Here is a 27442-nt window from a genome sequence, read left to right as displayed (position 1 = left end):
TGTTTTACCAAAACAAGGGAATGTTTGTTCCCCAAAAAAAAACCAAGAAAAAAAGCCAAATCAAAACTTGCACTGCTCCCAGGCTGCTGCTTTGCTCTGGGTTGTAAACTGGGAGCAGCTCTGCAGGAGGAGTAAATGGCTGTTTAAGGTTATTTACATCAATAAATAAATATTTACCCCTTCTTAAGCGTCTGGAGCCCTGTGCAAACAGTTTTGCAATTTCCAGAAATCAATTAAAATCTGATATTGGAATGCACAGCCCAGGGTGCTGTTCCCGGAGATGTCACTCAGCTCCACTCCAAGCCCCACATCAGCATTCCAAAAGCTCTGCTGCTGAAAGAGCAGAAAGTTTCACCTTTTAATTTTTCATAGAGGATTAATTTTTAATTTTCAGACATCAGAGAGAGGGGGAAGCTCCCCAGGAGCCTCTCCTGCTTCAAAGCTCCAGGCTGGATCCAGTGTCAATTTATCACACTGGAGGCTCCCATCCAGATTTACCCTGATTATTTTTATTTTTTTTTGTTTTGTTCAGACATAAGTAAGAATGCTGAAGTTTTCTAAAAGGCTGTCCCCTGTCCTTGAACCCACAGGATCCCTCAGTGCCAAGGAAATGGTGAACTGGAATCACCAGCAGCACATCTCAGCCCAGTTTATTCCACAGACACATTTTGCACAGCAATTCAGCAGCCAGGGCAGGCAGCAGCTGCTCCTCCACCTCCCCAGGCACGGAGCTGCAATCCCACCTGCACAAATAACATCCCTGCAATGAAATCATCCTTTGCTCTTCTGGAGCCACCTGAAAATTCATTCCTTCATTTGTCCTGCAGCCTCAGGGAGGAGCTCGGCAGCCAAGGAAAAGCTGCACAAACACAGATATTGAAATCAAAGAGGATTTGAAAGATTTGGTTTTTTTTCTCTTTCCCATGAGCAGGAAACAGTGAATTGCACACAAAATAGTCCACAAAATCAGATATGTAAGGAGGAAACACAGTCACAGTGAGTATCACACAGGAATATTCCTACTGGAGGAAATAATTCAGTACATCCAGTCAATAATTCATTTTTCCCATAATTCTGATCATTTCTCCATTCAAATGGCCCCCTTTGTCCTTTATTTAAATAAATACCTGCACTGGTGGCAGAAACCACCTTTCTATATAAATACTGCTTTTTCTCAAGCCTGCCACTGAACAGGATTTTTAAATTACTTATTTACACGTGGACTAGCAGGGCACAGCAGCAATGCAATCCCCTCAGAAATGGGGATTTCTCCCCTGGGGATCAGCACAGCCCAAACCTGCAGCCCCATTCCCAGGGGTCTCCCAGCACTGCAGGGTCCATGTAAACTGGAGTTTGGTAAATACTGAACTCTGGGAGCTCTGCAGGGACAGGGGTGGGTGAGGGATGAGAATGGGATGAGCTGATCCTGATCCCAATCCTGGTCCTGATCCTGGTCCCACCTTGCCAGGCCACACTCGGAGCTGCCCTGGGCCCTTCTTCATCCTGGGGAAAAGGAAAAGGGTCAGTGCCACCAGCCCAGCCTGCAGGGATGGGATGGACCCCAAATGAACCCCTCAGATCCCAAATGAACCCCTCAGATCCCAAATGAACCCCTCAGATTCCAAATGAACCCCACAGATCCCAAATGAACCCCTCAGATCCCAAATGAACCCCTCAGATCCCAAATGAACCCCTCAGATCCCAAATGAACCCCTCAGGTCAGGGCAGGATTCCCTCAGATGTGACCCTGAGCTGCAGGAGGAGCCCAGTGACTCCCCAGTACCCACCTAGATGGCAAAGTGCTGCTCCCTGCCAGGTGCCCCATCAGGATGATGTTTGGGGTGCCCCATGATGATGTTTGGGGTACCCCAGGGTTACCATGCCCTATCAATATGATGTTTGGGGTGCCCCATGAGGTGTATTTTGGGGTACCCACCTAGATGACAAAGCGGTGCTCCCTGCCATCGTGCCCCATCAGGATGATGTTTGGGGTGCCCCAGGATTACCATGCCCTATCAGGATGATGTTTGGGGTGCCCCATGAGGGTATTTTGGGGTACCCACCTAGATGACAAAGCGGTGCTCCCTGCCATCGTGCCCCATCAGGATGATGTTTGGGGTATCCCAGGGTTACCATGCCCCATCAGGATGATGTTTGGGGTGCCCCATGATGATGTTTGGGGTACCCCAGGGTTACCATACCCTATCAATATGATGTTTGGGGTGCCCCATGATGATGTTTGGGGTACCCACCTAGATGACAAAGCGGTGCTCCCTGCCATCGTGCCCCATCAGGATGATGTTGCGGTTGGAGGTCCAGATGAGCCGCGCCAGGCGCAGGGCGCTGAGCGAGCCGGGCGAGGGCGGCTGCACCGGGGGCACCTGGAACGTCCTGACACAGCGCAGCTGGGGCGCCGAGTTCAGCATGCCAATGCTGCCCAGCAGGGATGTGTTCATCTGGGGAGACACACACTGGTTATTGGGGAGCTCCCCCAAAATCCCACAGTGCAGGGATCCCCCAAAATCCCACAGTGCAGGGCTCCCCCAAAATCCCACAGCCCAGGGCTCCCCCAAACCCCAGAGCGCAGCTGGGGCGCCGAGTTCAGCATGCCAATGCTGCCCAGCAGGGATGTGTTCATCTGGGGAGAGACACACTGGTTATTGGGGAGCTCCCCCAAAATCCCACAGTGCAGGGCTCCCCCAAAATCCCACAGCCCAGGGCTCCCCCAAAATCCCACAGTGCAGGGCTCCCCCAAAATCCCACAGTGCAGGGCTCCCCCAAACCCCAGAGCGCAGCTGGGGCGCCGAGTTCAGCATGCCAATGCTGCCCAGCAGGGATGTGTTCATCTGGGGAGAGACACTGGTTATTGGGGAGCTCCCCCAAAATCCCACAGTGCAGGGATCCCCCAAACCCCAGAGCGCAGCTGGGGCGCCGAGTTCAGCATGCCAATGCTGCCCAGCAGGGATGTGTTCATCTGGGGAGAGACACACTGGTTATTGGGGAACTCCCCCAAAATCCCACAGTGCAGGGCTCCCCCAAAATCCCACAGTGCAGGGCTCCCCCAAAATCCCACGGCACTCTCCATCCCCAGCCCTTGGGGACACCTGTGTCCCCAGGTGCCCTTACCTGCCAGAAGCAGAGGTGGCTGTCACAGTTGGAGTAGGTGGCCAGGTAACGCCCGTCGGGGGCGAAGGCCACGGCCGTGACTGGGCCCTTGTGCCCGTGGATGGTCTGCAAGAGGGGCACACAGCTGGCATGGCACCCCAAAATAACTGCAGCTGCACCCCAAAAACAGCAGCACCCCAAAAACAAACAGCCCCAAAACCAAGAGCCCCCAAAGCAGCCACTGGGACACTGAAACACTCTGGGACACTAAAACCCACTCAAACATTCATTAAACATATTCAAACATTCATTAATCACTCTTAGAGCAGGATTGACTCTCACCTGTCAGTTTTGGGGCAGGACTGACCCTCACCTGGCACTCTTAGGGCAGGGTTTGACTCTCCCCTGTCAGTTTTGGGCAGTGTTTATCCCTCCCCTGGCACTCTTTGGGCAGTGTTTATCCCTCCCCTGTCAGTTTTGGGCAGGGTTTGACCCTCACCTGGCACTTCCCCGTGCGGATGTCGTACAGTGCCACGCTGCCCTGGCACTCTTAGGGCAGGGTTTGACCCTCCCCTGGCAGTTTAGGGCAGTGTTTATCCCTCCCCTGGCACTCTTTGGGCAGTGTTTATCCCTCACCTGGCACTTCCCCGTGCGGATGTCATACAGTGCCACGCTGCCCTGGCACTCTCAGGGCAGGGTTTATCCCTCCCCTGTCAGTTTAGGGCAGTGTTTATCCCTCCCCTGTCAGTTTTGGGCAGTGTTTATCCCTCCCCTGGCACTCTTTGGGCAGTGTTTATCCCTCACCTGGCACTTCCCCGTGCGGATGTCGTACAGTGCCACGCTGCCCTGGCACTCTTAGGGCAGTGTTTATCCCTCCCCTGTCAGTTTAGGGCAGTGTTTATCCCTCCCCTGTCAGTTTTGGGCAGGGTTTATCCCTCACCTGTCAGTTTAGGGCAGTGTTTGACCCTCCCCTGTCAGTTTTGGGCAGGGTTTATCCCTCACCTGGCACTTCCCCGTGCGGATGTCGTACAGTGCCACGCTGCCCTGGCGCGCGCCCACGGCGATGCGGTGACTGCGCTCGTAGTAACTCACCATGTAGAACCTGAGCAGCCATTGACAGCACACACTAATTAACAGGGCTCCTTAAGGACTGCAAACCAGCTTTGATTCAAAATCCTGCTCGCTGGAAATCAAATGGTTCAGTGCCCATCAACACCCTGTGTGGTTTCTGGGCACTTCCCCTGAGAGGGAGGGAGGGAGGGAGGTGGAGGGAGAAAGAAGCAAACTCATCCATTTTTGATCAAGGAAAAGAGGGAAATTGAAATCAACCACTCTCTGCACCAGTAACACCCAGTGTGACCATGTGGCATTGACTGGAATCCCAAGAATTGCAAAATCCCAGGAATTCCAGCACCTCCAGCCCTCCCCATTTGCTGGGACCTGCTGGCATTTCCCTTGGGTGCTGGATCATTTTCACACTGCTGTAACCAGGAAATTTAAAATGCCATGACTGGGTAGACTGGGCACTAACTCCCATTTATCCTTCCCTTCATGGTCCAAGGAAAGCCACTTAAAGCATCAGGAAGGAGGAAGAGCATCTCCATCAGTATCCAACCTGTTCTTGAAACTGTTCAATATTTTAATAGGTTCTTCAATTAAAATGTAATGGCTGACAGGTGATTATTTGAATTTATTGGTTGGAGCAGTTTAAGAGGATCACTGGGATATTTATCCACCTTTAAAGATACTGGAAATGCTCCCAGTTTATAAATCACCTTTTGCTCTCTGTTGTGTCACCTGCTTCACTCTGAATTAGGAAATGATCCCATCATTGACTTGCCAGTGTTCCCAGAGAGGAGCTCACCTGCAGATGGCTGGGAAACACTCCTGAAGACCCTTTTTCTTCACCAAGGATCCTTCCAGGCAGTACATGATGATGTCCATCACCTTGGAAACCAAAATTACAGAATGAAAACTATCAACCTGTGCTTTATGTTCCAGAATTCAAGTTCTGAACACTTCCCAGCAGACCAGGTTGTTCCAAGCTGTGGAATAAAAGATCTTTGCCTTTACAGACAAACTGCAGGTTTGCTGAGAAACGAGACTGGATATTGAAATATGAACCAATGGGGGGAACCATGAGAATGAAAGGTTCAAAGGGAGGGCTGTGCATTAGAGGGGATCTCAGGTGTCAGGTGCTGTAGGAAGTGCCTCAGCCCTTGGGGAGAGAGAGGGAAATTGGGATAAAGGGAGGCTGTGTCCTCCAAAAACCTGAGAGACCCCACAGCCTCTGCCTTTATTGCAATAAAGCAAAATGACTCCTGTCTCCTTTCTGGACACAACCCCTGCTGTGGGTGGGTTCTCTTCCATGAGAGCAGCTCCCAGGGCAGGAGGATGGGCTGGGCTCACCTCCACCAGCAGCTCCACCACGTCGCTGGGCATCTTGTCAATGAGGATCTCGATGACGCGCAGCACCTCGGCCTTGGCACGCGCCAGGGCACTGGTGTGGATGCTCTGCTGGGACTGGGAGTTGGCAGCCAGGGCAGTGTGCCTGTGCACCTGGGGGACACAGGGGGTGACAGCAGTGACACGGGGTGACAGCAGGGACCCCCCCAGCCCGTGCCCTGTCCCTCACCTCCTTGGCGATGGTGGTGATGAAAGCGGGCGGGATCAGGGCCAGTGCATGGCAGTGACACAGGGGGTGGCACAGTGACACAGGGTGACAGCAGTGACACGGGGTGACAGCAGTGACACAGGGTGACAGCAGTGACCCCCCAGCCCGTGCCCTGTCCCTCACCTCCTTGGCGATGGTGGTGATGAAGGCGGGCGGGATCAGGGCCAGTGCATGGCAGTGACACAGGGGGTGACAGCAGTGACACAGGGGGTGACAGCAGTGACACAGGGTGACAGCAGTGACACAGGGTGACAGCAGTGACCCCCCAGCCCGTGCCCTGTCCCTCACCTCCTTGGCGATGGTGGTGATGAAGGCGGGCGGGCGCGCCGTGGCGATCAGCGCCAGCGCGTGTCGCGCCGAGCGAGCCGAGTCTGCGGCGGGGCTCAGGGGCAGCCCCATTGTGATGCTAAACCGGCCCCGGGCGGCCACAAAGGAACACAGCGGCAGGATTAGCGTGTCAGCTGAAGGTCGGCGATAATGCGCTCCCGACAAAGATCCCCGCGCCCGCGCCGGGTAATTAGCACCACGCGCAGCCTCGTTAACAAATGACCGTGTGTGCTGAACGGCCCCGCTCTGCTCCCTGACAGGGTTTGCAACAGCGGGAAAATCCCCTGGCCCGTCATGCCCTGTAACTCACGGCTTTACTCGCTGGGACAAGATAAAAGCAATAAGGTCCTAAGGACACGGGAACTGCAAAAATAAAATTTCTACGGGTCCTGCACATTATCCAAAGTTTCCCCGAGTGCAGAAATGTGGCTGGGCTGGGAGGGGTTTTCAGCATCTCCTATTCCACACCTTCCTCCCTCCCTGGCTGCTCCAACCTGGCCCTGAACCTTCCAGGGATTGGGCAGCCCCATATTTTCCTGGATAACCTGTGCAAGGGCTTCCTCCCTCTCCCCTGTGCTCTTGGACTGATTTTTTTGGGGGAAGAGAACAGCAGGAGTTTTATTTCCCTTTCCCATCCCTCACCATCAACATCAATGAAAACTCCCAAATGTGGAACTAAAGTCCCCATGTGAGCCCAGAGCTGCTGTGCAGGTGCTCCCTGCAGAGGGACAGTCAGGCAGGAGTGATCCCAAAGGCAGCAAACCCCAGTGCCTGCAGGGCTCCAGCACTGATTCTCCCCCAGGATGGTTGGCATTGAGAGAATTCTCCTGGAAAGCAACAGCTCCATTTCCCCCTGGGCTATCAGCAGCCCCATGGGGCTAGCAGCAGTGCTCACCTGGCCAGCTGCCTGTCAGCATCAGCACAGAGCTCCAGCAGCCCCACTGGGCTAGCAGCAGCCCCACTGGGCTATCAGCAGCCCCACGGGGCTATCAGCAGCCCCACGGGGCTAGCAGCAGCCCCATTGGGCTATCAGCAGCCCCACTGGGCTATCAGCAGCCCCATGGGGCTAGCAGCAGTGCTCACCTGGCCAGCTGCCTGTCAGCATCAGCACAGAGCTCCAGCAGCCCCACTGGGCTAGCAGCAGCCCCACTGGGCTATCAGCAGCCCCACGGGGCTATCAGCAGCCCCACGGGGCTAGCAGCAGCCCCATTGGGCTATCAGCAGCCCCACTGGGCTATCAGCAGCCCCATGGGGCTAGCAGCAGTGCTCACCTGGCCAGCTGCCTGTCAGCATCAGCACAGAGCTCCAGCAGCCCCATTGGGCTATCAGCAGCCCCACTGGGCTATCAGCAGCCCCACTGGGCTAGCAGCAGTGCTCACCTGGCCAGCTGCCTGTCAGCATCAGCACAGAGCTCCAGCAGCCCCATCAGCACGGCTGACACGTCCATGTAGGGCTCCCAGACGGTGAAGCCGCGGCCGATGAGGTCGATGGCGGTTCTGCGGATGGTGCTGTGCGCCGGGCAGCGCGCGCCCGCCGGCTGCAGCAGCAGGAACGTCAGAGCCTTGCCTGGGACAGGGAGAGATGCAGCTAGAACTGCAGCTGCAGCAGCAGGAACGTCAGAGCCTTGCCTGGGACAGGGAGAAATGCACCCAGAACTGCAGCACAGCTGCAGCTGCAGCAGCAGGAACGTCAGAGCCTTGCCTGGGACAGGGAGAAATGCACCCAGAACTGCACCCAGAGCTGCAGCTGCAGCAGCAGGAACGTCAGAGCCTTGCCTGGGACAGGGAGAAATGCACCCAGAGCTGTACCCAGAGCTGCAGCTGCAGCAGCAGGAACGTCAGAGCCTTGCCTGGGACAGGGAGAAATGCACCCAGAGCTGCACCCAGAGCTGCAGCACAGCAGCAGGAACGTCAGAGCCTTGCCTGGGACAGGGAGAAATGCACCCAGAACTGCACCCACAGCAGCAGCTGCAGCAGCAGGAACATCAGAGCCTTGCCTGGGACAGGGAGAAATGCACCCAGAACTGCACCCACAGCTGCAGCTGCAGGAATGTCAGAGCCTTGCCTGGGACAGGGAGAAATGCACCCAGAACTGCACCCACAGCTGCAGCTGCAGCAGCAGGAACGTCAGAGCCTTGCCTGGGACAGGGAGAAATGCACCCAGAACTGCAGCACAGCTGCAGCAGCAGGAATGTCAGAGCCTTGCCTGGGACAGGGAGAAATGCACCCAGAACTGCAGCACAGCTGCAGCTGCAGCAGCAGGAACGTCAGAGCCTTGCCTGGGACAGGGAGAAATGCACCCAGAACTGCAGCACAGCTGCAGCTGCAGCAGCAGGAACGTCAGAGCCTTGCCTGGGACAGGGAGAAATGCACCCAGAACTGCAGCACAGCTGCAGCAGCAGGAACATCAGAGCCTTGCCTGGGACAGGGAGAAATGCACCCAGAACTGCACCCACAGCTGCAGCTGCAGCAGCAGGAACGTCAGAGCCTTGCCTGGGACAGGGAGAAATGCACCCAGAACTGCAGCACAGCTGCAGCAGCAGGAACGTCAGAGCCTTGCCTGGGACAGGGAGAAATGCACCCAGAACTGCACCCACAGCTGCAGCACAGCAGAGCTGGAAGGACCCCAAACCAGCCAGTGCCACCTCACAAAGCTGCACTGCACAGTAACCAGCAATAAACACATCTGGGATAAAACTGGAGTGGAGGTGCCTCGTTAGGAGGGGACAGAAACACCCCAAAGTTCACCAGGTCTGGATCCTCATCCAGCTCCTGCACATTGTGCAAACAGTTAGTATTTCATGAAATGCATGAAATTGTTAATACAATTCATGTAAGAAATGAAATGAGTATTTCAGTTAGCAGCCTGCTTTAAATAGAAGTAATTATGCAGGCACAAATGGAGGAGGGCTGAACCAGGCAATTTCTCCTTATTCCCCATCATTACTTATTACCCCTCACTGCTGTTTCTTGTGGAAGGATAATTACTGATTCTATCAGATCTCTCCTCAACAAGTTGCTGGTTTTGTTTATTAAACAAGCCTGGGGAAAGCCAACAGTTGATTCACACCCAAGAATCTCCATCCCAAAACTCCTTCTCAGGCTGATTTGGTGCCTCAAAACCACAACCTTATTAAAAATGTGCCTCCTTGAGCATGAAATAAAATGAAATGAAACTAAATAAAACGAATATTCCCACTTTTCCTGACTGAGGCAACATCTTTGTTGCCAGCTTTGCCTGGGTTCCAAGGCAGGAATTAATATTGACAAAAACATCCCTGTGCTAATGAGCTGTTGGTTAGGGCAATAAACATGTCACATTAGAGTCAGGCCAGCAATCAGCTAATTAGCCCTGCAGAAGCTCAGCAGGAATATTCTGGGATAGCTGCTGGAATCTCTGTGGGCACAGGGCTCCTCGTTATCCCCAGCCTGCCAATGGATTTGCAAAAATGAAATTATCTGCTTGGGCAAACCCAGAGCCCAGGCAGGAGTGAGACACTGCAAACTCTGAGCAGGATCCAGCTAAATCCAAAGTGCAGGGTCCCACTAGCAGGAGGGAGGTTCCCATTCCCCATTCCCCATTCCCATTCCCCATTCCCATTCCCCATTCCCAGGTGTGTCTGTGCAGGGTCCCACTAGCAGGAGGGATGTTCCCATTCCCCATTCCCCATTCCCAGCCCCAGGTGTGTCTGTGCAGGGTCACACTAACAGGAGGGAGGTTCCCATTCCCCATTCCCCATTCCCCATTCCCCATTCCCCATTCCCATTCCCAGGTGTGTCTGTGCAGGGTCACACTAGCAGGAGGGAGGTTCCCATTCCCCATTCCCCATTCCCCATTCCCCATTCCCCATTCCCCATTCCCAGGTGTGTCTGTGCAGGGTCCCACTAACAGGAGGGAGGTTCCCATTCCCCATTCCCCATTCCCCATTCCCCATTCCCATTCCCCATTCCCCATTCCCCATTCCCAGGTGTGTCTGTGCAGGGTCCCACTAACAGGAGGGAGGTTCCCATTCCCCATTCCCCATTCCCAGGTGTGTCTGTGCAGGGTCCCACTAACAGGAGGGAGGTTCCCATTCCCCATTCCCCATTCCCAGGTGTGTCTGTGCAGGGTCCCACTAACAGGAGGGATGTTCCCATTCCCCATTCCCCATTCCCCATTCCCCATTCCCCATTCCCCATTCCCAGGTGTGTCTGTGCAGGGTCCCACTAGCAGGAGGGAGGTTCCCATTCCCCATTCCCCATTCCCAGCCCCAGGTGTGTCTGTGCAGGGTCCCACTAGCAGGAGGGATGTTCCCATTCCCCATTCCCCATTCCCCATTTCCCATTCCCAGCCCCATTCCCCATTCCCAGCCCCAGGTGTGTCTGTGCAGGGTCCCACTAGCAGGAGGGATGTTCCCATTCCCCATTCCCCATTCCCCATTTCCCATTCCCAGCCCCATTCCCCATTCCCAGCCCCAGGTGTGTCTGTGCAGGGTCCCACTAGCAGGAGGGATGTTCCCATTCCCCATTCCCCATTCCCCATTTCCCATTCCCATTCCCCATTCCCAGCCCCAGGTGTGTCTGTGCAGGGTCCCACTAGCAGGAGGGATGTTCCCATTCCCCATTCCCCATTCCCCATTCCCATTCCCCATTCCCATTCCCCATTCCCAGCCCCAGGTGTGTCTGTGCAGGGTCCCACTAGCAGGAGGGAGGTTCCCATTCCCATTCCCCATTCCCCATTCCCAGGTGTGTCTGTGCAGGGTCCCACTAGCAGGAGGGAGGTTCCCATTCCCCATTCCCCATTCCCAGGTGTGTCTGTGCAGGGTCCCACTAACAGGAGGGAGGTTCCCATTCCCCATTCCCAGCCCCATTCCCCATTCCCCATTCCCATTCCCCATTCCCAGCCCCAGGTGTGTCTGTGCAGGGTCCCACTAGCAGGAGGGATGTTCCCATTCCCCATTTCCCCTCCCTTGCCGGGTCCCACTAACAGGAGGGAGGTTCCCATTCCCCGTTTCCCCTCCCTAGCAGGAGGGAGGTTCCCATTCCCCGTTTCCCCTCCCTAGCAGGAGGGAGGTTCCCATTCCCCATTCCCCTCCCTTGCAGGAGGGAGGTTCCCCTCCCCAATTCCCGCAGGTACTCACAGGTGTGCCTGGCCAGGGAGTAGTTGGAGCCGCCGGTGGTGGGCCCGAAGCCGTCGGGGGCCTGGCTGGAGCTGCGGGCCCTGCCCAGCAGCCGGCCCGGCTCCATCTCGGCCCCGAACTCGGCGCCGATGACACCCAGCAGCACGATGGCCGTGGCCTGGCGGCGCCGCTCCTCCGAGCACGGGGACAGCCTCCGGGGCGGGGACAGCGACAGGGGACAGCCTGCGGGACAGACAGGGGGACAGGGTGGGTGCTGAGGGACAGGGGACAGCCTCCGGGGCGGGGACAGCCTGCGGGACAGACAGGGGGACAGGGTGGGTGCTGAGAGACAGGGGACAGCCTCCGGGGCGGGGACAGCGACAGGGGACAGCCTGCGGGACAGACAGAGGGACAGGGTGGGTGCTGAGGGACAGGGGACAGCCTCCGGGGCGGGGACAGCGACAGGGGACAGACAGGGGGACAGGGTGGGTGCAGTGACCCTTGGGTTCCAGCTGGGGACAATCCCATGCAGGATTGCTGGTGTGAGCACCAATGGAGTCATTCCATCCACCCCAAAAACCTCCCCAGGAACCCAAATGTCCCTTCAGCCCCTGCCAACAACAACTGGGGACAAAAAACCCACCAGAAAACTCCCTGATTGCCCCTGGAAACATCTGGATGAGGAAAAACCTGCTTAAATACAGGGGAGACAAACTTATTAATACTCAATTTTAGTGGGGGGAAAACCTGTTTAAATAGAGGGGGATATAAACTCCTTAATACTTGATTTTAGGGGAAAAAATCTACTTAAATAGAGGGGAATATAAACTCAATACTTGTTTTGTTGAAGTATTTATTTCTTTTTTGTTTTCCTGCCAAGGGTCAGGCTGCCCAGCTAATGGGACTCAGCTCCTGTTAATTGGCTTTGCACATTTGGGGGTGGAAATTAATTTCCAGCCCAGCTTAAAATAAAAGGATTAAAGGTGCAGTGAGTTCTCCAGGTTGAACTTGGCACAGGAATCCATGGATTTGGGTTAAGGAGGTTTTAGGAAAGGGGCACTCTGGATTTGGCAGCAGGTGCAAAATGGGGAATCAATCCCAGAATAAATCAGGAGTGAAAGGAGGAATCCCAGTGACAGTGAGCACAAGGAAAACAAAGCAGGAAAATGTTTGGGAAATCCTCAGCAGCAGTGGGGCCATTCCTGCAGCCACAGCTCCCCCAGCTGGCCCAGCAGGAGGTTTCCAAATGGAAATTTGGATTTTTCTCCCTGATTCCCCATCCTGGAGCTGCCCCAGCACAGAAGGGACAGCAGGAGGTTTCCAAGAGGAAATTTGGATTTTTCTCCCTGATCCCCCATCCTGGAGCTGCCCCAGCACAGAGGGGACAGCAGGAGGTTTCCAAGAGGAAATTTGGATTTTTCTCCCTGATTCCCCATCCTGGAGCTGCCCCAGAGAAGCAGCAAGAGCTGAGTGCAGAACAGGGGGGTTGTTGTGTTTGCTGCTGACCCCAAAGGGTTAAATTCCCATTTCCTGCCCAAATTCAGAGCCAGGAGTGGCTTGAAATCCACCCCAGTTGATTATTAAATCCTGATCAAAATATCTCTGCTGTGATAACTCAGTGTTAATCTGTCACTTCTAATGAACTCTGGAATACCTGGAATTCTAAACTGGGAATCATTTCAAGGCAGAGCTAATAGGTTCTCAGTATAAAGAGATTTTTTACAGCAATGATCTTTAACACTTAAATCAAATAAACCTGAACTTTAGTGACAACTTCCCAACAGGATCACTTGAGCAAATAGGGATCAGCAAGATTTAATTACTTGGAACAAATAGGATGAGCAAGGCTTAATTTGGAGTAGTCAGGAAAGAAGGAATATTTTAAACCCCTTTTCTGAGCCATATTCCTTTAGAAAAGAACATTTTCTGAGCCATGCTCCTGTAAAAAGAAATATTTTAAACCAAATTTCCAAATTCTGACCACTGGAGCCAGGAGAATTTCTACCCTGCTGTCCATGTGTGTGTTATTGAAACCAAACATTTGTTGTTATTTTCAGTTACCCCAAAAAAAGCATTTCAGGCATGGAAAGCAAATTTTTAAAATAATTTCTGAAATGTTTAAAATACCTGTATGAAGGATTTCATTGGAAACATGAGACAACACAGCTAAAATGTTTCACTCTCCCTAAGCTGTGGGGTGTAAATATTCTTTTAAGAAATGACCTCCATGACTGGAAATTTTTAAATTGGAAAAGATCCTGTTGAGCATCACACACCAGCAACAAATAATGGGACCATCCAAAGTTGTCTCCAAATTCTTATTTTTTCCCTCCAAACCTGACTCAAAATTGAGGTTTTCCCCCTAGAACAATAAATTGTGAAGGATCCCAGAAAAGCTGCACTTTTTGAAGAGCTGCTGCAGTTTGTGGGCAGATTGAGAGCTGTAAATGCATTGGGACAGAGGCAGGTTAATGAAGCTGGTGACACTAATGAGCTGCTCACCTGCTGCAATGTCATCATCCCCCAGGTCCTGCTCCTCCTCCTGCACTTTGGCTTCTGCTGCTGAGGGCTCTGGGCTGGCAGAGGCAGCCTGCAGGGATTCTGGGGTCACTCCAGCTGCAGAACAACCCACAGCCCAGGGTTAGGGGCTCAATTACTAATCATTCATTCATGATTACTAATAACCAGGTCTCAATATCAAATGGCAGAATTGGGAGGAGTACAGGATGGAGGACAAAAGGAATATTTCCTATTTCTGTTCTCCTCCCTCTGCTTTCAGCAGAAAATGAGATTTTTCACAAATCTCTCAATTCTTGTTCCCTCTAACTGCTCCAACTCTGTATCCTTCATTCCAACACTTACAAAACTTATAAAAACCTAACCCAAATTTGCTAATTTTGACCCACTGGAAAGATTTCCAGTCTGAGCAGTGAATTAATTTCCCAGGGGATGGATTCAGGGGCTGCCCCTCACTCCCATTTCCAGGGATGGATTCAGGGGCTGCCCCTCACTCCCATTTCCAGGGATGGATTCAGGGGCTGCCCCTCACTCCCATTTCCAGGGGATGAACCAGGGGCTGCCCCTCACTCCCATTTCCCCAGGGGATGAACCAGGGGCTGCCCCTCACTCCCATTTCCAGGGATGGATTCAGGGGCTGCCCCTCACTCCCATTTCCCCAGGGATGGATTCAGGGGCTGCCCCTCACTCCCATTTCCCCAGGGATGGATTCAGGGGCTGCCCCTCACTCCCATTTCCAGGGGATGAACCAGGGGCTGCCCCTCACTCCCATTTCCAGGGATGGATTCAGGGGCTGCCCCTCACTCCCATTTCCCCAGGGATGGATTCAGGGGCTGCCCCTCACTCCCATTTCCCCAGGGATGGATTCAGGGGCTGCCCCTCACTCCCATTTCCCCAGGGATGGATTCAGGGGCTGCCCCTCACTCCCATTTCCCCAGGGATGGATTCAGGGGCTGCCCCTCACTCCCATTTCCCAGGGGATGGATTCAGGGGCTGCCCCTCACTCCCATTTCCCCAGGGATGGATTCAGGGGCTGCCCCTCACTCCCATTTCCCCAGGGGATGAACCAGGGGCTGCCCCTCACTCCCATTTCCCCGGGGATGGATTCAGGGGCTGCCCCTCACTCCCATTTCCAGGGGATGAACCAGGGGCTGCCCCTCACTCCCATTTCCCCAGGGATGGATTCAGGGGCTGCCCCTCACTCCCATTTCCCCAGGGATGGATTCAGGGGCTGCCCCTCACTCCCATTTCCCCAGGGATGGATTCAGGGGCTGCCCCTCACTCCCATTTCCCCAGGGATGGATTCAGGGGCTGCCCCTCACTCCCAATTTCCCCAGGGATGGATTCAGGGGCTGCCCCTCACTCCCATTTCCCCAGGGATGGATTCAGGGGCTGCCCCTCACTCCCATTTCCAGGGATGGATTCAGGGGCTGCCCCTCACTCCCATTTCCAGGGATGGATTCAGGGGCTGCCCCTCACTCCCATTTCCAGGGATGGATTCAGGGGCTGCCCCTCACTCCCATTTCCAGGGGATGAACCAGGGGCTGCCCCTCACTCCCATTTCCCCAGGGATGGATTCAGGGGCTGCCCCTCACTCCCATTTCCCAGGGGATGGATTCAGGGGCTGCCCCTCACTCCCATTTCCAGGGATGGATTCAGGGGCTGCCCCTCACTCCCATTTCCCCAGGGATGGATTCAGGGGCTGCCCCTCACTCCCATTTCCCCAGGGATGGATTCAGGGGCTGCCCCTCACTCCCATTTCCCCGGGGATGGATTCAGGGGCTGCCCCTCACTCCCATTTCCCCAGGGGATGGATTCAGGGGCTGCCCCTCACTCCCATTTCCCCAGGGGATGAACCAGGGGCTGCCCCTCACTCCCATGCCCCAGGGGATGAACCAGGGGCTGCCCCTCACTCCCATTTCCAGGGGATGAACCAGGGGCTGCCCCTCACTCCCATTTCCCCAGGGATGGATTCAGGGGCTGCCCCTCACTCCCATTTCCAGGGATGGATTCAGGGGCTGCCCCTCACTCCCATTTCCCCAGGGATGGATTCAGGGGCTGCCCCTCACTCCCATTTCCAGGGATGGATTCAGGGGCTGCCCCTCACTCCCATTTCCAGGGATGGATTCAGGGGCTGCCCCTCACTCCCATTTCCCAGGGGATGGATTCAGGGGCTGCCCCTCACTCCCATTTCCCCAGGGATGGATTCAGGGGCTGCCCCTCACTCCCATTTCCAGGGGATGAACCAGGGGCTGCCCCTCACTCCCATTTCCCCAGGGATGGATTCAGGGGCTGCCCCTCACTCCCATTTCCAGGGATGGATTCAGGGGCTGCCCCTCACTCCCATTTCCCAGGGGATGGATTCAGGGGCTGCCCCTCACTCCCATTTCCCCAGGGATGGATTCAGGGGCTGCCCCTCACTCCCATTTCCCAGGGGATGGATTCAGGGGCTGCCCCTCACTCCCATTTCCCCAGGGATGGATTCAGGGGCTGCCCCTCACTCCCATTTCCAGGGATGGATTCAGAGGCTGCCCCTCACTCCCATTTCCAGGGATGGATTCAGGGGCTGCCCCTCACTCCCATTTCCAGGGATGGATTCAGGGGCTGCCCCTCACTCCCATTTCCAGGGATGGATTCAGAGGCTGCCCCTCACTCCCATGCCCCAGGGATGGATTCAGGGGCTGCCCCTCACTCCCATTTCCCCAGGGATGGATTCAGGGGCTGCCCCTCACTCCCATTTCCCCAGGGATGGATTCAGGGGCTGCCCCTCACTCCCATGCCCCAGGGGATGAACCAGGGGCTGCCCCTCACTCCCATGCCCCAGGGGATGAACCAGGGGCTGCCCCTCACTCCCATGCCCCAGGGGATGAACCAGGGGCTGCCCCTCACTCCCAATTCCCCAGGGATGGATTCAGGGGCTGCCCCTCACTCCCATTTCCCCAGGGATGGATTCAGGGGCTGCCCCTCACTCCCATGCCCCAGGGGATGAACCAGGGGCTGCCCCTCACTCCCATTTCCCCAGGGATGGATTCAGGGGCTGCCCCTCACTCCCATGCCCCAGGGGATGAACCAGGGGCTGCCCCAGCCCTCTCCCCCTGCCAGGGAGGGGCAGCTGCAGGTTGCTCACGGGAGATGATGCTGTCCATGTACTGGGGCAGGTAGGGAGCCCAGGTGTCGATGGTCTCCTTGCGCCCCTCCTGCTCGATCCGGCGCAGCTCGGCCAGCAGCAGGGCCTGAGCTGCCTCCCTCACCTGCAGGGACAGGGAACACACTCACACAGCCATTTAACACCATTCCTGACTGGGATCAACTGGTCAAACTGGCCTTGCACCAGCCTGTACTGGTACCATGTCACCCAGCTCATGTCGCAGCAGCAGAGCCTGAGCTGCCTCCTGCACCTGCAGGGACAGGGACCTGCAGGGTGCTGGGGGTGCAGCAGAGGGTGTGTCAGAGGGGCAGTGTCACCGTGCTGTCCCCAGGGTGCTGGGGGTGCAGCAGAGGGTGTGTCAGAGGGGCAGTGTCACCGTGCTGTCCCCAGGGTGCTGGGGGTGCAGCAGAGGGTGTGTCAGAGGGGCATGTCACCGTGCTGTCCCCAGGGTGCTGGGGGTGCAGCAGAGGGTGTGTCAGAGGGGCATGTCACCGTGCTGTCCCCAGGGTGCTGGGGGTGCAGCAGAGGGTGTGTCAGAGGGGCATGTCACCGTGCTGTCCCCAGGGTGCTGGGGGTGCAGCAGAGGGTGTGTCAGAGGGGCAGTGTCACCGTGCTGTCCCCAGGGTGCTGGGGGTGCAGCAGGAGCAGCAGAGGGTGTGTCAGAGGGGCAGTGTCACCGTGCTGTCCCCAGGGTGCTGGGGGTGCAGCAGGGGGTGTGTCAGAGGGGCAGTGTCACCGTGCTGTCCCCAGGGTGCTGGGGGTGCAGCAGGAGCAGCAGAGGGTGTGTCAGAGGGGCAGTGTCACCGTGCTGTCCCCAGGGTGCTGGGGGTGCAGCAGGGGGTGTGTCAGAGGGGCAGTGTCACCGTGCTGTCCCCAGGGTGCTGGGGGTGCAGCAGAGGGTGTGTCAGAGGGGCATGTCACTGTGCTGTCCCCAGGGTGCTGGGGGTGCAGCAGAGGGTGTGTCAGAGGGGCATGTCACTGTGCTGTCCCCAGGGTGCTGGGGGTGCAGCAGGAGCAGCAGAGGGTGTGTCAGAGGGGCAGTGTCACCGTGCTGTCCCCAGGGTGCTGGGGGTGCAGCAGGAGCAGCAGAGGGTGTGTCAGAGGGGCAGTGTCACCGTGCTGTCCCCAGGGTGCTGGGGGTGCAGCAGAGGGTGTGTCAGAGGGGCAGTGTCACCGTGCTGTCCCCAGGGTGCTGGGGGTGCAGCAGAGGGTGTGTCAGAGGGGCATGTCACCGTGCTGTCCCCAGGGTGCTGGGGGTGCAGCAGAGGGTGTGTCAGAGGGGCAGTGTCACCGTGCTGTCCCCAGGGTGCTGGGGGTGCAGCAGAGGGTGTGTCAGAGGGGCATGTCACCGTGCTGTCCCCAGGGTGCTGGGGGTGCAGCAGGAGCAGCAGAGGGTGTGTCAGAGGGGCAGTGTCACCGCGCTGTCCCCAGGGTGCAGCAGGAGCAGCAGAGGGTGTGTCAGAGGGGCATGTCACCGTGCTGTCCCCAGGGTGACTCACCTCCAGGCAGCGATCCTGCCAGCGCCGGGCCAGCATCTCCAGCAGGGGGGGCCGGAACCTGTCCAGCCCCAGCAGCTCGGGCAGCATCACACAGTGCATGGCAGCCAGCTGGCTCCAGCCTGCCATGGGGACACAGATGAGATCAGGGACACCCAATCCTGCTGGCACTCACCCCTGTGTGCTGGGGTGGAGTTACTGACTTTATTAAATGTGTTATTAACTCTATAGTTAACTGTCTAACTCTGTGTTCTGGCTCCAGCCTGGAACGGGGACACAGCTCAGGGACACCCAATCCTGCTGGCATCACCCACCCTTCTGTCCTGGTTTGGAGTTATTTAACTCTGGATTCAACCCAATTTAATGTATTTTGAACTCTGTATTTTCCACCTCAATCTATATTTTAACAGCCTTAATCCAGGTGGATTCCTGCTACAGAACTGCAGAGCTCAAATCACAAGTGTGTTAAATCCCCCACATTATATTAAATATATACCAAATATTACATCCAATATTAGATTCAAACCTCCATCAGTACCAAAACTCAGAAGGATTCAAATAAAAATAAACAATGAGAAAGGGTTTTAGCTGAAGTAAAGGACAAGTAGAAAAGTGAGGAAGGAATACCTTCATTGACTAAGAAACAGGAATGGAAAGCAGAAGTGTCAGAGTGCCCAGATTCCGTGCTGGAAGCAGCAGCAGGAGCAACTTGCAGAGGAAAGAAGGAGAAATAAAAGAGAGAGAAAAAAAAAAACAAAAACAAAAAGAGGAAAGTGAGGAGAGCAGCAGCAGAAAAACAGATTAGTATCACTGGAGAATGGAAAACAAGGAGGCTGTGGTGATCTCCAAATGAAAGACTCAACTTAAAAATAATACTTGGCTTCAAAATGAGATTTAACTCAAAATGAGATTTAACTCAAAGTGAGATTTAACTCAATGAGAATTGCAGGTTTTCTAAGGAGGAGGAGGAGGCAGACATGCAGCTGCAGAGGAACATGGAGACAGAAGAGACCTGGCATGTTCTGAAATACCAGACACCTAAACCCTGAGATTCCAATCTGTCTTTAGGCAGGTGTGACTGTAAATTAGGAACCCAGGAATTTTGGGTTTTTTCTCATGCTTTTCCCATATTTCCATGGATTTGGATTGCACTATGCATCAAAGACCCCAAAAATAACCCTTGAGCTGCCCCACCTGTCACTCCAAGGTGTCCAGAATGAATTCCTGAGGGCTAATTGGAATTGAACTGCATTTTAACTGGAAAAAAATGCAACTTTACCACAGAAATGCCAAAAAGCCTGAAGGAAGAAATACCCCCTCCACTCCAGGGTTTTTTGCCTGTTTTTTTGCCTCTTTTCCAAGGTGACCATCTCAAAGATAAACCCTCCTCACAGCCAGGAAATTTGGGAGCATTGCAAACAGGCAAAAGCTCCTTGTCAGGGAGTGATGCCATGGCAGAACCAGCATCCTGTATTTAGACAAATCCCAATCCCAGTAATTCCACTGAGATGAACACTTTCTCCTCCCAGGCAACCACCTGATCTCCTGATAACGAGGTGTTAATTGAGTGCAAGGAGCTCTTACCTTGTTTGATTTGTCCCTGTGCTGCTTGGCTGGACACTGGAGGGGGTGGCTTCACCTTGGCCATCTCAGGAGTGCCTGGCCTGGGTGGCCTGAACATGGAACAAGCAGCAGAGACACATCAGCCCCAAGGGACAGTGTAACCCCCAAACCAGTGCTGAAGGAAAGCAGGGGCTGTGGTGGGGTCAGGGGGAAATCAGAGTGCAGGGATTGAACAGGTTTTAGGGTGAGTAAAGGGTCTGAAATGCCACAGCAGCAGAGATGTTCTAGTGAAGGTTGAAATAAACTGATTCTTCAGTAGAGGCTCCAGGCCCACAGCTGCAGACTGAGACATGATAGAGCTACAGTAAAAATATTGCTGACATTTCTTAGATAGAACAAGACAGATGTGTGCACAGCTGTATAGGTAACCTGGTGTGCTAAGACACTGGAATTCTAATAGGCTAAGGAATGATGGAGAAACTGGAATTCTAATGGGTTAAGGAGTGGGCTGAGTGTGCATCACAGCTTATATAACACTATATATTGGGAGAGTTGTTGCTTTTAGCCATTGGTGCTTTTGGCCATTGCTCTTTGCAGGTGTTGGCTGTGCTTGCTGCTGCCTGCTTTGCCATGAACAGCCCCCTGTGCCCCTGTGCCCTGGCTGTACCTGCTGGGACCCCTCCTCATGTGCTCCCCGATGAAGGTGGCGTTGCTCATGCTCATCAGCGTGTTGGCCAGCGAGATGACGGACAGCAGGTGCTGGGTGGTGACGGCGCGGGACACGCCGTAGGTGCCCCCGCCCGGCGCCGCGGCGCCCCCCGGGGCCGGCTGCTGGCCCGGGGGGCGCTGGTAGCCCGGCAGCAGCAGGGACATGTGCCCCCCCCGGGACAGCAGGCCGAAGCAGACGGGGCAGTGGGGCCGCAGCAGCCCCAGGCGCTGCAGGCACAGCCCGTCCAGCCCCGCGTTCAGCCCCCAGGCGTGCAGGCAGGACATGAAGAGCTTGGCCGTGTCCATGGTCAGGTTGTACTCCAGCAGGGTCAGCGCCTTGCACTTGCTGCTGCGGTACTCGGGGTCGGCCTCCTCCCCGCCCCGCGCCTCCTCCTCGTCCTCCTCGTCCAGCAGGTGCTCCTTGATGTTCTCCTTGATGGTCTCCTTGACCTGCTGCAGCAGCACGGCCGCCCTCTTGCCCGCGAGGAAGGAGCCGCCCTTGTCGGAGCCCGGGGCTCTCTGCGGGCTCGGCGGGGCGGGGCTGGGCCGCGCCGCCTCCTCGCTCAGCAGCTGCACGATCAGCGCCTCCACGTCGAAGAACAGCACGTGCATGTCGGGGTCTGCCACGTTGGTCTTGATGGCCTGCACCATCAGCGAGTGGTGGGAGTACTTGGGCAGGTTCCCCTGGGGAAACAACAGCAGCCGGCTGCGGCTCCCAGCGGGGCGAGGCACCCACGCAGCACAGAAATGCAACTTGCACATCTACCTCGGTTTATCCCTAAACAAGTGCACGGTTCCCCCTCCTCAATCAGAAAAACCCCAGCCTTTAGTGGCTAAGCCTAAAACACACGAAGAAATATTTCATCTCTGGAGGGTGAACTCTGCAATCAATATATGCCACTGCAGCCTTCAGTGCATCCCCTCCCGAGGGGAAAAAAGGGAGGAGGAGGGAGTGAAGGTGCCAGGGGATAAAAGCTGAAGAGTGTCTGAAAGGAGACTGGAAACCAGAACATTAACAGAGGTTTGGAGGATTATTCTCATTACTTATTTGTTATCAGTTCTAGTAATATTTGGAGTTTATTCTCCCTAGCACCTTCATGTGACGGATGAGGAGCCCACAAAGGACACACTGCAGGAACAACCACAACAGTGCCAGTTCTGCCTGGAGCCAGCAGCAGCAGCAAGCCTGAGCACACATTCTGCTGGTGCTGCTCTCTCCAAACAGGAGGGATGGACGGGAGGAGCTGGGAACGGAGCTCTGCTGCACTCTGCTGGCCAAGATCAGCTCCAGGCTGCTCTGGGGGGATTGCTGTGCATGTGGCACACACACTGAAGTGATTTCACAGGCAGCAGCACCAACACCGGCAAGAAAAACGGTGAGGAGGCTTTGGAGAGCTCTGGCTGAGAACCTGCTTACAAGGATGGCAAGCTCTGCATCAATCTTTTTCCTGGCAAACTAAGAAGCACACCTACTTTCTCAGAGGCCTCAGAGGCCAGCAGGTTGGTGGCCAGGGTCTGCAGCTTCTGGTGGGCCACGTTCTTGAGGGCAGCCAGGCTGCGGCGGGTCATGGCCTGCTTCAGGTTGACTGCAGGGTGGCTCAGGGTGTCCACAGCAGCTGGAACAGCCTCGTCACAGGCACTGAGGATCTCCACGGCTGTGATCCCCATCACACAGCGATCCAGAGCCCCTGCATGGCCACAGGAACAGCTGTGCCCACTGAGGGGGGTCCTGCCAGCATCTGGGTGGGCTCTCACCCTGAGCTCAGCAGGGTCAGCTGATATTGCATGTTGCTGTTTGCACTGGATGCCAGAGGAAACTGTGCCACTGCTGCAGCTGCAGGAGGATGCAGCACCATGGCATGGGACTGTGCCAGCACTGCCTGACTGAGGGGTGCCAGCTTGGATTGTTCTCTGGAACTCGGCATTTCTATTTTAATGTTATTCCTAATTCCCATCTCTTTGCCTGAGAGCCCCTTCATTTCAGAATTATAATAATTTGGAGGGAGGGAGTTTACATTCTCATTGCATTTCCCTCACTTCTAACGGGTGCTGTCAAACACTCTGTACTTCCTGATAAAATTTAATAAACAAGCAAGCCCAAACACAAAAAAAATTCCATTTTTATCACATATTTATCAATGCCAGCTGGAAGTGAAAGCAATAAAACCTAAGACAAACCCCCACCCCTGTTCCACGAACCTCAAGGACAGAATTCCCCCTAAATTTCCATGAGGCTCCAACACCCCCCAGTGTGACTCTGCAGTGACAAACTCCAAGCAGAAGTGCCTGAGCTGTCCCCTCAGCCCCAGCTGGGCAGCACTAAGAGCAGGGGTGTGTTTCTGTGCATGCCTGGGCTCACCTGTGTCCATCTGCCAGACGTACACGGAGCCGTCGGAGCAGCCCACCACCAGGTAATCATCAGATGGCCTCCACTTGATCACCTGGATGGGGAACAGGTGCCTAGAGGCCAGCATGATGCACTTCTTCTCCCTCAGGCTCAGCAGACCCACTGAGTGATCAGAGGCCACAGAGCAAACACAGTGCTGCACCCTGGCCTGATAAAGGAAAAAATAATAGAGGAAAAGTTTCATTGTCATGAGGAGTTGGTATGGAAAACCTTTCCCTCACTGGGGTGATGAAAGCATCTAATGAACAAAATTCAGGCACCTACATCAATGCTCAGACTCACTGAGGTCACTGGGAACAGAATTCCCCTTGCACACCATAAAGAGAAAATGGGTATTAAACCATTAAACCTCATTCTGCTAAGCAAACCCCAGAGTCTTCAATCAATGTCACTTTGCTCATTAAACTCCATTTATCCACTAAGTTTCAAGAGGCAAAACTGCCTCTAAACCCTATTTTTAATAGGTTTAATGAAGCCCCTACTTTCAGTCCTTCCTGATGGAAGGATTGGATTGGAATGGATTCTATTCTATCCTATTCTATATCCTACTCTACTTCTATTGTGTTCTATTACTATATCCTATCCTATTCTATTCTATATCCTATCCTATTCTATATCCTATTCTATCCTATTCTACCCTATTCCTATGTCCTATTCTATTCTATATCCTATTCTATCCTATCCTATTCTATTATATCCTATATCCTATTCTATCCTATATCCTATTCTATCCTATTTCCTATTCTATCCTATATCCCATTCTATCCTATTCCTATGTCCTATTCTATTCTATATCCTATCCTATTCTATCCTATATCCTATCCTATATCCTACTCTATTCTACCCTATCTCCTATCCTGTCCTATTCTCTCTACTCTGCCCACAGCTGGAATGCTCAGTCTCTTTGTGCTGCAGCTCTTGCAGGAGCTGCCTGGGGGCTGCACTCCCCCCCTGTGACAGGGCCAGCCCAGAGCACTCACACTGCAGTTTTCAGGAGGCACCAGCAGCTGGGTGATTTCCCCCCCGTGCACACAGAAGATGTGCTTCATGTCTCCTGAGAAGATGTCCCAGATGATGACGGAGAAGTCGACGCCCCCCGAGACCAGGTAGCGCTGGTCGTAGCGGGGGGACACCTGGTGGGGGTACAGCAGGCAGGTGACCTTGCTGCGGTGGGCTCGCAGCGTGCGGTGAGGGGGCCAGCCTGGGAGCACAGAGAGAGACAGAGACAGTGAGACACGGGGAGACAACCCCAGGGAAATCAGCAGGTGCTGCCCCATCTCATCTCAAAGCATCCACAGAAACTGCCTGGGGTAATGGCTGGGAAAGATTCCTTGTGATCTCTATATTCCACTCAGTTCTGCTCGCTGTGACACAGAAGCCACAAGAGAACTGGTTCTTGTGGGGAAATAACCAAGCACCATCCCACACGACACCTTTTCCATTTACACAGAACTGCTCACGTTACACGTTATGTGAGTGGCTAGCCAATCACCTGAGTTGGCAACTATGTGTTCAACTTGGAGACTTGTTTTGCAGTGCTAATTTCTTTTGGCTTTGGTAAAAACCATATTTTTGTCTTCATAGAAAACATGCCATATTTGAAGAAGACTTTTGCTTGACAGCCACTTAGTTTATGGACTGGAGTCATAAAACTCCTTCCAACTCGACTAAACCTTTATTATTTTTCAGCCGTTTTAGCAACAACTGACTTTCAAAGAATTTCTTATATATTAGAACCTGCTTTCATTTCTGCAGAACCCTCTGTATACCTATACAACTTTTCTGTTCAATTTTCACCCTTCCCAACCATTTGCCTGTTAAATAACCAGCTTTTTATTCCACTTCTCTCCAAAAAAACTGAAACGCTCCAATGTGTTTCCTGCAGAGACCCCAGTGAGAGTTTTGCTAAATGAACCAGTGAAGGGCAGCACTGCTCCAATGCATTTCCTGCAGGAACCCCAGTGCCAGCTTTATCCCCCAGCCCCACACCCATCACAGGGTGTGTCCCCATCCCCGTACCCATCACAGGGTGTGTCCCCAGCCCCACACCCATCACAGGGTGTGTCCCCCAGCCCCACACCCATCACAGGGTGTGTCCCCAGCCCCGCACCCATCACAGGGTGTGTCCCCAGCCCCGTACCCATCACAGGGTGTGTCCCCAGCCCCGTATCCATCACAGGGTGTGTCCCCAGCCCCGTATCCATCACAGGGTGTCCCCCAGCCCCACACCCATCACAGGGTGTGTCCCCAGCCCCGTACCCATCACAGGGTGCCCCCCAGCCCCGTACCCATCACAGGGTGCCCCCCAGCCGTACCCCGGCGCAGGGTGTGCTCCCCCTGCAGCAGCTGCACCATGGCAGTCTGGGTGGCGGGCACGATGACGATGCTGCCGTCCTCCCTGCCGCAGGCCAGCCGCCCGTGGGCCGGCATGTAGACGCTGGCGGTGACGCGCAGGGGCTCGCCCGCCGCGCTCAGCTGGTCGATGATCCCCGCGGGCCGGGGCTGCAGCTGCTCGAAGGCCTCCTGCAGCGACATGGACCGGGCTGTCCGCAGCGCTGCGGGACAAACAGGGTCAGCTTCTCACCGACCCCGGGAGCGGTACCGGCACCGACACCGGGAGCGGTACCGGCACCGACACCGGGAGCGCCACCGGCACCGACACCGGGAGCGCCACCGGCACCGACACCGGGAGCGGTACCGGCACCGATACCGGGAGCGCCTCCGGCACCGAGACCGGGAGCGCCACCGGCACCGATACCGGGAGCGCCACGGGCACCGATACCGGGAGCGCCACCGGCACCGATACCGGGAGCGCCACCGGCACCGATACCGGGAGCGCCACGGGCACCGATACCGGGAGCGCCACGGGCACCGATACCGGGAGCGCCACCGGCACCGATACCGGGAGCGCCACCGGCACCGATACCGGGAGCGCCACGGGCACCGACACCGGGAGTGGTACCGGCACCGATACCGGGAGCGCCACGGGCACCGATACCGGGAGCGGTACCGGCACCGATACCGGGAGCGCCACGGGCACCGATACCGGGAGCGCCACCGGCACCGATACCGGGAGCGCCACCGGCACCGATACCGGGAGCGCCACCGGCACCGATACCGGGAGCAGTACCGGCACCGATACCGGGAGCGCCACGGGCACCGATACCGGGAGCGCCACGGGCACCGATACCGGGAGCAGTACCGGCACCAATACCGGGAGCAGTACCGGCACCGATACCGGGAGCGCCACCGGCACCGATACCGGGAGCGCCACGGGCACCGATACCGGGAGCGCCACCGGCACCGCACTCACTGCTACATCACAGAGTTTAGGATTTGCTGAAATTAATTAGAACTGGATAGAGAGATAAGCCTCGCTGGAATAAAAAGTTGGCTCAGCTGTGCTTGCAATGACAAAAGAAGATCCAGAGAAGCACAAACAATTACAACCAGATTCAAAGTCACAAAGGAGGAAATGGGAGTTCTCCCAGAGGTTGTTTGGATGGAAAAGGCCAAGAGTTTTACTTCCTCCCCACAAAAATGACCCCAGATTTAATTCAAGAAGCCAACCATGCATATTTAATAGCCACTCTAGCTAATTACCATAGCAAGTGGTGCTGGTGTTAAGAATATGTAAATATTTCTAACTTTTGTCAATAAATAGGCTCCGATCACTTGTGACTTTGCAGAGTCTATTAGGGGCTTACTGAATTCAACATTCACTTTCTAACTTTAAATTGTTAGAGAATCTTTTGCCTGTCACAGCTGGGTATTGGTATCAGACCAATACTCCTATTTTAGTAAATGAGGAGGGTTTGAGCTGCTGCTGCATCCAGTGGGAGTTGGAACTGGATATTTAATGTCTGTCCCAGCCTGCTGAGGGATTCACTAGTGAATGAATTCCCAACAAGAACAGAACAATTAAAGTGCACGACGTGTGGGGTTCATGCAGCAGCAGCAGCAGGCTGTGCCTGCAGATGAGGTACCTTCAGCAGGCTGCTGCAGGCTGTCAGGCAGGCTCCAGATGCTCAGCCTCCCCGAGGAGTCTCCCTGGATCAGGAGCCTGTAGGGAACCTCTCTGCGGCCACAGAAGAAGCGAGTCACTGGAGGACATATCAGGAGCTGCTGGGAAATGGGACAAGCTCAGCTGTGCCCAGCCCCAAGCTGCCCTCCTGCTGCAGAGGACAGGAGCCAGCACAGCCCACGGGCAGAGCTCTAAGACACAGGAGTACCTGCTTCTCTGCTCTGTCCAGCACGCTGTGCAGCGCAGGAGGATCCAGGCTTTCCACTGCTTTCCCCACATCCCTGCGGAAGGAGGCGCTGGCTGGGAGGCAGCTGGGGCAAGGGCAAGCAGAGGAGAGAATTAATTAGTGAATTAATTAATTAATTCAGTTCAAAT

At 55.1% G+C, this 27442-nt stretch overlaps 1 protein-coding gene across 1 annotated transcript in view; it reads right to left on the bottom strand.

The window, feature by feature from the left end:
• Positions 1–884: 884 nt before the first annotated feature.
• Positions 885–27442, bottom strand: part of WDR7 (WD repeat domain 7) — a 30772-nt gene continuing 4214 nt past the window's right edge. Inside the window, exons 9-29 of the mRNA XM_079330289.1 lie at positions 27276–27378; positions 27030–27165; positions 25359–25598; positions 24024–24244; positions 22996–23191; positions 22110–22324; positions 20596–21320; positions 19950–20038; positions 18993–19073; positions 18369–18487; positions 16849–16972; positions 13707–13820; positions 11226–11447; positions 7486–7672; positions 6068–6185; positions 5515–5664; positions 4970–5052; positions 4108–4207; positions 3127–3231; positions 2253–2456; positions 885–1503 (exon numbers count right to left, since the gene is read on the bottom strand). Of these exons, the coding sequence (XP_079186415.1) occupies positions 2253–2456; positions 3127–3231; positions 4108–4207; positions 4970–5052; positions 5515–5664; positions 6068–6185; positions 7486–7672; positions 11226–11447; positions 13707–13820; positions 16849–16972; positions 18369–18487; positions 18993–19073; positions 19950–20038; positions 20596–21320; positions 22110–22324; positions 22996–23191; positions 24024–24244; positions 25359–25598; positions 27030–27165; positions 27276–27378 (3532 nt within the window). The 3' untranslated portion in view covers positions 885–1503. The remainder of the gene's footprint in view (positions 1504–2252; positions 2457–3126; positions 3232–4107; positions 4208–4969; positions 5053–5514; positions 5665–6067; positions 6186–7485; positions 7673–11225; positions 11448–13706; positions 13821–16848; positions 16973–18368; positions 18488–18992; positions 19074–19949; positions 20039–20595; positions 21321–22109; positions 22325–22995; positions 23192–24023; positions 24245–25358; positions 25599–27029; positions 27166–27275; positions 27379–27442) is intronic.

This window comes from Erithacus rubecula (genome assembly GCF_903797595.1).
Source record: "Erithacus rubecula genome assembly, chromosome: Z".
NCBI classification, from domain to species: Eukaryota; Metazoa; Chordata; class Aves; order Passeriformes; family Muscicapidae; genus Erithacus; species Erithacus rubecula.
Note: the sequence above shows the minus strand (reverse complement) of the source record. Positions and strands in the feature narration are given on the sequence as shown.